The following is a 9,234-nucleotide window of genomic DNA, read 5'->3' as shown; positions in this document are numbered from 1 at the left end:
AGGACCTCCATCCTCCTGTCAGAGAGGAAAACTGAGTTCATTCGACACAATGTGAGAAGCTTTCTTTAAATAATGATGCTGTGTGTTTTCTGCATCCACAACATCCACCCTGATCCACACTGGACTGTGACAGCTCGTCATCACACACGGGAAACCTTTCAGATTTATTTGATCATATATTCACATCAATCATGAAAGTTCACGCCTGCAGTGCATGTGTGAGAAGAGCTTCATTCTGTGAGCCGAAATTCAAGAACAAGAGTTTTTCCTTCATAAATTATTATAAATAAATACTTACTAGTGTTAAGGGCACACACCAGCGTTCGTCTCAACTAAACAAATAAATCAAAACACATGTGGTTCTTCTTCTTAGTCCAGTGTTTTTGGAGCCATTTTTCTTCACTGATTTTATTTTGGATAAAGTATTTTGATTTTGCCTCTTGACGGTGCTTCATGTAAAGAAAGAGAAATGTCAGTAAAGTTTCAGGAATAACAGGTGAACAAAAGCCTCCTTCCCTCACTGCTCACAGACACTTTCTTTGATCAGGTTTGTGTGTTTCTCTCAGACTCAGAGTCGTCTCAGAGCTGTGCGGTGGTTTTGGAAAACGTCACAGACAACATGTCCACAGATCTGCTCTCCATGCTGGTGGAGAACATCTGCAGGTTGGATGAGAACGGCTACAGCATGGAGAGGATCCTGGAATCCAACAAAGCTGTGGTCACCTTCAGCAGCCCTGCAGGTAGGAAGCAAACACCTACCACCTGATTTGGTGACAGCGGGAAGGAACAACTCCCTTTTAACAGGAAGAATTTACATTCAAAATAAAATAATAATTAAAAAACTATTATTTATTTAAAATAATGAAGGATTTTAAACTTGGTTCTGGATTTAAACCCCACTGGTTCAAGAACTTTTTTGAGAAAAGGAAGTTGGAGATTGGCCTGTAATTAGCTAGGACAGCTGGGTCACTCGCCACTTTAAAGGCCAGGCGCCCATTAATTGAGATAAATTGATCCAAAGATATTTTAAAGTGCAGCCAGCAGCTTAGGTTAGCATAGCTATTGAAACCAGGATAAAGGCTCGTTCGGTTCATCCACAGCTTTTGGAACGTTAACCTTCGATAAATGACTCGCTTTAAGCTCACCTCTGACAGCCTGAGTGCACATGTGGGTCCTGCAACAGTCGACACACTAACAGCACAAAATATTAACACATCTGTCTGCAATAAACGAGGATTATTAAATATATAAAGTAGATCTTGCCTATAAGGGTTAGCAGTGCCTTTTTATGAAAACTGTTTCCTAAATGACTTAGCTGACATTCAGTGATCAGGAAAACAACACTGTTGTAAACCCAGCTCTCTCCTTCCACCCCTCTCTTCCACCTGTCTTAGGTGAAAAGGTATTAATCTGGTGATATTTGCATTGGGTTGAGGGTGGGAGAATCTCCTGTCGTTAAGTCGATGTACCAGCACAAAGTATGAAGAAGCGCCATGGAGTGTGGTGACATCGCATCGGCCCCTGTGGCCGACAAAGGGGTGTGAGCAGGAGCGATGTAGTGAGCGATGCCGGGTGAGTGTGAGATGGTCTCCTCCGCGCGGGTTGATAGATCTACTTTATATATTTAATAATCCTCGTTTATTGCAGACAGATGTGTTAATATTTTGTGCTGTTAGTGTGTCGACTGTTGCAGGACCCACATGTGCACTCAGGCTGTCAGAGGTGAGCTTAAAGCGAGTCATTTATCGAAGGTTAACGTTCCAAAAGCTGTGGATGAACCGAACGAGCCTTTATCCTGGTTTCAATAGCTATGCTAACCTAAGCTGCTGGCTGCACTTTAAAATATCTTTGGATCAATTTATCTCAATTAATGGGCGCCTGGCCTTTAAAGTGGCGAGTGACCCAGCTGTCCTAGCTAATTACAGGCCAATCTCCAACTTCCTTTTCTCAAAAAAGTTCTTGAACCAGTGGGGTTTAAATCCAGAACCAAGTTTAAAATCCTTCATTATTTTAAATAAATAATAGTTTTTTAATTATTATTTTATTTTGAATGTAAATTCTTCCTGTTAAAAGGGAGTTGTTCCTTCCCGCTGTCACCAAATCAGGTGGTAGCTGTTTGCTTCCTACCTGCAGGGCTGCTGAAGGTGACCACAGCTTTGTTGGATTCCAGGATCCTCTCCATGCTGTAGCCGTTCTCATCCAACCTGCAGATGTTCTCCACCAGCATGGAGAGCAGATCTGTGGACATGTTGTCTGTGACGTTTTCCAAAACCACCGCACAGCTCTGAGACGACTCTGAGTCTGAGAGAAACACACAAACCTGATCAAAGAAAGTGTCTGTGAGCAGTGAGGGAAGGAGGCTTTTGTTCACCTGTTATTCCTGAAACTTTACTGACATTTCTCTTTCTTTACATGAAGCACCGTCAAGAGGCAAAATCAAAATACTTTATCCAAAATAAAATCAGTGAAGAAAAATGGCTCCAAAAACACTGGACTAAGAGAAGCAGGTTTTGATTTATGTTTGTGGCGACGGTGTGTGCCTGACCAAAGTTAGGTTGTATACGACAATGTATGAGGAAACTGGCTGAGCACCTTCCAAGAGCTCTGCGACACATCACTAGCGAACTTCATGAGGTTGGATGGTGGAATGATAGTCAAGAAAGCGGAAGGTCCGGCTGGGGCGAGCTGTTCCCGTCCAGGGGGGCAGTGAGCGGGGATGCAGGAAAACACACAGCATCAATCTAAAGAAAGTGTCCCCGGCGGGCGAAGGAATCAGGGCCGCGTCTGGACAGGAGGATGAGGACGCCGGCCATGCTTCGCAGCGCGGCGCACAGCACTGAGCTGAAACCTGACGACGCGGGCCGGTCGCGTCGTCGGGCGTCTCACTTCGTCGGTCAGGATCAATGCCGGGGGGCCTTCCTATCCACACAACTAGTGTAGTCCTAGTACAACGGAACCGCCCAGTATAGTGTGTCGCCCACGCCAGTCTCGCGTGAAGAATTCAAGAGAGACTCAGGAATCGGAGACCACGGGTGAGGGGAGGGCGGGCAAAGGCCGCTTTTTCTGGGGGACAAAAGGCGACGGCAAGGAAGTAAAGGTAGCAACAAACATCCGAGTGGAGAGTCTTCCTCCGCCTGTGGTCAAAGGTACACACAGAAAGCAGTACATGCTGCACTTATTCTCTTTGGGCTCTTGACGAAGGCGGTCGCACTTTCTCCCTTCCCTTATCTTTCCTGCTTGGCTTTCTCATGTCTCCGTCTAGTCTTGTCTACTTCTCTCCCTTTACCCTGGAAGAGTCTCACAGTCTGTTCTCTAAAACCTAAAAGAGGAATTATGGATTTGACACCCTCTTCTCGACAAGAAGCCTGGGTTCAGGAGAGCCGATTGAAGACGTCTATCTTTTCGGAACCATGATAACTGATCAGCGCTGGCTTGGCCCTGGCTTATCGCAGAATAAAGAAAGCGGAAACAGCTGTTCAAACCCCCACAAGGCTGCTCGCTGTGTTGATTGGAACGATGGAGCGAGCCGTGGCTTCTCAGAATGGGCTCATTAGACGCAGCACGGAGGACATATTGGAGAAGCTTGCGGCTGCTGTCAGTACTGAGACTCTGACAACATCGTGGAGAGGCTGACGGCTGCACTCGTGCTCTGTGAGCAAACTGGATAACTTCTCGGTGTAGCTGGATATCATCGTGGAGAGGCTCACGCTCTCCAGCGGGAACGGTGAGAGACCAGTGATGGACATTAGATGACTGTAAAATTGACATGCAGCGGTTCGCACTAAAGAAAGAACACCACCGTTATTTCATGCGGCTACCATTTCGGCGCCAGCTGCGGTCTCAAGGGTGGAGCTGAACATAACAAATAATCTCTCCCCTGATAACAAACTGTGTTTAGACTCTTCGATCCAAACGCCCTCGTACACTTACCTCCGAGGCCGAGTCGGACGGCGGGTCATGGCCCAGCGCTGGATGAATAGCTGCAAAATAGAATTATAACACCTATACAAGCAGCTGCACAAACAAAACAATAAGTGTCATAATTCTGTCATTTGATCACTTTTTCTCAGTTATAGCTGAATAAACTTCCTACTGTGTTGAGAAACAAATAACTCAAACGTGGGTGTGTGCTGACTGATGTTCACTGTTACTTAATCAAATAGCACTAAAACTCTGCTGCTAGTTCAAGCAAACAGCCCAGAATCTGCCGCCCTCACCCTGGAGGAGGCCCTGCACTTTACAGAAAAGAAATGCTGCTGACAGTAAAGTTTCAGGAACAACAGGTGAACAAAAGCCTCCTTCCCTCACTGCTCACAGACACTTTCTTTGATCAGGTTTGTGTGTTTCTCTCAGACTCAGAGTCGTCTCAGAGCTGTGCGGTGGTTTTGGAAAACGTCACAGACAACATGTCCACAGATCTGCTCTCCATGCTGGTGGAGAACATCTGCAGGTTGGATGAGAACGGCTACAGCATGGAGAGGATCCTGGAATCCAACAAAGCTGTGGTCACCTTCAGCAGCCCTGCAGGTAGGAAGCAAACAGCTGGACATTTCCACATACACAAACACAACGAGCCAGTACAAGGACAAACATCCAAAATCCCCTTTAGATTAACCTTTGAGTCTAATTTTAAACCTGACTTTATAAAAAATCACATATCTGATCTGGAAAAGTGTAGAGAAGCACAAACCACACACGTGATATGATTTGAATAATGAATCATTTTCATATAAATATTACTTTAAACTACACAAACATTGCATTCCATTTACTTTATATAGCATTAAGACTGTAAAATAATACATGCAGAAAAACCCAAGAATCATATAACCCCTATGAGCAAGCACTTTGGCGACAGTGGGAAGGAAAAACTCCCTTTTAACAGGAAGAAACCTCCAGCAGAACCAGGCTCAGGGAGGGGCGGGGCCATCTGCTGTGATTGGTTGGGGTGAGAGAAGGAAGACAGGATAAAGACATGCTGTGGAAGAGAGACAGAGGTTAATAACAGATATGATTCAATGCAGAGAGGTCTGTTAACACATAGTGAGTGAAGAAGAAACACCCAGTGCATCATGGGAATCCCCCGGCAGCCTACGTCTATTGCAGCATAACTAAGGGAGGATTCAGGGTCACCTGGTCCAGCCCTAACTATATGCTTTAGCAAAAAGGAAAGTTTGAAGCCTAATCTTGAAAGTAGAGATAGTGTCTGTCTCCTGAATCCAAACTGGAAGCTGGTTCCACAGAAAAGGGGCCTGAAAACTGAAGGCTCTGCCTCCCATTCTACTTTTAAATACTCTAGGAACAACAAGTAGGCCTGCAGAGTGAGAGCGAAGTGCTCTAATAGGGTGATATGGTATTACAAGGTCATTAAGATAAGATGGGGCCTATATTATATTGGGTGACACAGCATGCATTGGTGTCGGGCGAGGCCCCTTGCAGGGGGCTGAGGATAACCTGCTTGACTTTACCTCGTACACAAACAAGTGAAGCACATGTTAAACAATTTTTACTTTGATATCAGTAATCATAAATAAATTGTTATCAGTAAAGTAAAAGAATGAAAAGATCCAAATACCTCTACAGACTCTTTGAGCAGAGGAACCTATCACTGCTCTCCTTTATCACCATTCTGTTTGCTGCCACTGATCCCAACATCTTTGTTGCTTTACATACAACATAATGTCGTCTACATACAAATTAAGATCACAGCATTGAGCATAATCAAGAACCTGAATGAATATTGTTTCCTTTGACCACAAGTAGTGAAAATATTAACTCTCCTAATCCTTGATTCAAATTTGAAACAGGGTCCATTAGAAAGAACACAAACAGCATAAAATGACAGCAGATCTGTCTCCAATAAAGCAGGGTTATTAAATATAGAAAATAAATCTATATTGACTCTACATTTAAAAAATAAAGAGGAAGCCTTCATTCATTCATAAGAACATTTCTAGATAATATGTTGTAGCCCAGCATTTCTCTCTCACCCTGTTTCAGTCTGAAAGGATTAATCTGGATTATTTTGCAGATGTGGAGAGATTCCTCTCTGTAAGCCAGACCAGCTCAAAGATGAAGAAGCATGGACTGACCGCTCGGCCTCTGGAGGCGGCAACGAACATCCGAGTGGAGAGTCTTCCTCCGACTGTGGTGAAAGGTACATGTGCTCCTAAAAACCATAGACTGTATGTAAAAGCCTCTGGATAATTAATACATTATTTTTAATAACCAGCAGGGGTCGACTCCTCTGGTTGAAAAAAGTTTACCAGAACATGAGCCTACTGCTCAATATAGCTGTTATGTTATATTCGATTTTAGGTTAGCATTTTACAGTGGCTTTATTTGTTGGGACAGTTTGAGCTTTGTCGCTTCCAATTTCACCTGAAATCAACACATGAAATCTAGAAAGGAGCTAATCAATACAACAAGAGGCATAGTTACTTATACAGATAATACACAAGCTAAATATAAAAATAATTAATTTCTCCTCAATACAGGAAATGAACTCGTGCATGAATGAGCTCATTCATCATTATAGCTGTGTACAGTGTGGCTTCCACACTTTTCGCCCCCTGCTGACCCAAATCCAAATGGTGCTGAGTGCTTTAAGGGGTCTCCCTGGAGCTGAGCTGGGCTTTGCCATTGCTACCACATGGCTGTTAAATCGATTCAACTCTAAATTTCTTTCTAACCTTTCGGAACAATAAGGACAATGTCAAGGCTCTGTGTGCGGGCAGATGGAGATGAGGATCCAGATGCAGGACTCTGAGACGGAATGTAACTGAAACTTCAGCTTTTATTTGCTGGCACCAACACAAAAACAGAAACCAAGAACCCAAACAGGACCACAAAGGCTGGATCTGAGGGTACGACGCGACACCGAGCACGGGAAAACACAGGGCTAATATACACAGGGACGTAATCAGGGAATGGAAAACAGGAGGGAGACACAGCTGGGAGAAACTGGACTAACGAGACAGGGGAGCAGTAAAACAGAACACACTCACATGAGACACAGACCTTCACAATAAAACAGGAAACAAGAAACCATTAAACAAAGATGCAGACAGAATATAACACATGGAACTTGAACTATGCAAAACATGAGACACAACCAAGGAGCAAATCCTAAAACATGAATAAACAGAAACCTATAATTCTCATAATGGTCAACAATGTAAAAGAATCAAAATACAATCCAAAATTAAACCAAGACACGAGAAACCCAAAATACTGGGTCAAAACTGACCCAGAACCGTGACAGTACCCCCCCTCCAAGGGAAAGACGAAAACAAGGAGCATGATTCCAGATCAGTCAATAAACAAGAAAACAGGTCAACACAAAACTAGATCCATCACGAGTCCACGAGAAAGTTCAGGGTCGACCCGAAGGTAGACAGCATGGGGCCAATCAGTTCAGGGAGCCGGCCGTGTGGACCGCAACGGCGGCGATGCAGACGAGACACACCAGGAGGCCGGCCACGTGGAAGGCAGTGGCGGCAACAGAACAGGTCCGGAAGCTGGCAGCGGTGACGACCTCGTTCTAACGGCGAAGACGTCCAACCAAAGGCCTGGAAAGTGGCCGGCAAAGGCGAGGTGGTTCAGGCCGAGCTGGGTCGGATGGCGGTGGAGTGGCAGAGGCTGACGCTGACGCTGGACCAGGCGAGGCTGAAGCAGAAACTGAGGCCGGACCAGGCGAGGCTGAAGCAGAAACTGAGGCCGGACCAGGCGAGGCTGAAGCAGAAACTGAGGCCGGACCAGGCGAGGCCAAAGCCGATGCAGAGGCTATAGACATTTTTCATTAAACTGACAATGAAAAAATAGAAGTACTCAGATTTTTAATGCCAAAAACATTTCTGCTAAAATAACGAGATAACGAACTTTGAAAGTAATTTAACCTTCATGCATCTGTAAAGCTGTGCATTTCTGGCTTTTTTCTAGACATACTGGAGTTGTATTTTGAGAAGACTTGGACTCATCCCAAAAACATCATCATGATCCCAAAAGAAAAGGCTGCCATCATCACTTTCAGTGATCCTAAAGGTCTTTTTTTTGTTGATGTAAACCTATGCTGAACGTATGCAGACACCAGCTTGCTGTAGTAGTGGTGATTAATGTGAGGGCTTTGCCCACCAAGTTCTTTCACTTCTTTAAACAGAAACTGGTTCAGCAAACTTTGGAAACATTTTAGTGTTTAAGCTTTCAGAATGGATTCTGTCCGACTAATAGTTGTCCTTACTGGAGCTAGCAGCCGAGATGAAAACAACAAAAAACAAACCCAAGCGTTAGAACGCATCACTCCTGTACTTTGGTTATATAGTGCTTTTATTCCCAAGGACGAGGTACGTCTGAGGCAGCTAGCTTCACATGGGAAATATTAGGTCAGCTTTTCCAGTTTTTTAAAGTGAACCTGAACTTAGAGGCAAAGAAATCAGTTATTACTAAAGTTAATAAAATAAAATAAAAAATGCTTTAGATTAATACCTGTTGTACTTAGAAGTAGTGTACAATGACTGAAACGGTTAGCTAACAGTGACTGAGAAACTGTAAAAAGTCTAGATCCAATCTCAAATGTGTTTAACTGAAGTAATTTGAAGATGAAAAGTGTTGTAGAAAAATGATATTTGTCAGATCAAGAAGGTTCAGAACCGCAGAGTAACCACTTACCTAACCTTTGCTTCTCTGCTTCTTGTTTGCTGCAGTTGTGGAAAAGATTTGCGTTAAAAAAGACCTCGAGTTGAAGTCTATCACAGTGAAGGTATATCCATACTATGAGTCACTGGGAACCGCCTTGTACAGCAAAGAACGCCCAACATGGAAGATGCCCGAGCCCTTCACAGAGCCTGTTCACCACATTATCTGGAAATTCCTTGTGGAGAAGAAACTATCAGAACACATCAATGATCAGATGCGTCCACACTTCTGCAGAGTGGATTTGAATGGCCCCGACGTGAAACTCAGCCCTGTGCCGGAGTTTTTGAGGCAGCAAGGTCTGACTGCAGAACATTTAGAAAACTGGATGAGTAAGGCCCAACATGCCTTCCGTCACCTGATGTCTCAGTACAGAGCATTCATATGTCACGTAAATACACCGGGATGGAGAGCTGCAGAGAAAGATGTCCGTTCGGTTGTGAAGGAAGATGCCATCCTGGTGCTGGATGCATCACAAGGGGTTCTGACTGTTGCTGGCCGAGCTGATGATATAAAACGAATCAGGGCTCCTGTGGAGAAGAT

General features: G+C 44.3%; 1 protein-coding gene across 1 annotated transcript in view; it reads left to right on the top strand.

Moving 5' to 3' along the window:
• LOC121812732 (protein mono-ADP-ribosyltransferase PARP14-like) overlaps positions 1-9,234 on the top strand; it is a gene marked incomplete at both ends in the record, with an annotated part of 10,289 nt that extends 1,055 nt beyond the window's left edge. The window contains 5 exon segments of the mRNA XM_042215582.1: positions 567-740; positions 4,354-4,527; positions 6,032-6,157; positions 7,942-8,043; positions 8,703-9,234. Of these exon segments, the coding sequence (XP_042071516.1) occupies positions 620-740; positions 4,354-4,527; positions 6,032-6,157; positions 7,942-8,043; positions 8,703-9,234 (1,055 nt within the window).

This window comes from Haplochromis burtoni, unplaced genomic scaffold (assembly GCF_018398535.1).
Source record: "Haplochromis burtoni strain Fernald_Lab_line unplaced genomic scaffold, NCSU_Asbu1 Contig_766, whole genome shotgun sequence".
Taxonomy (NCBI): Eukaryota; Metazoa; Chordata; class Actinopteri; order Cichliformes; family Cichlidae; genus Haplochromis; species Haplochromis burtoni.
The sequence above is the reverse complement of the archived record's forward strand: the minus strand, read 5'-3'. Positions and strand labels throughout refer to the sequence as shown.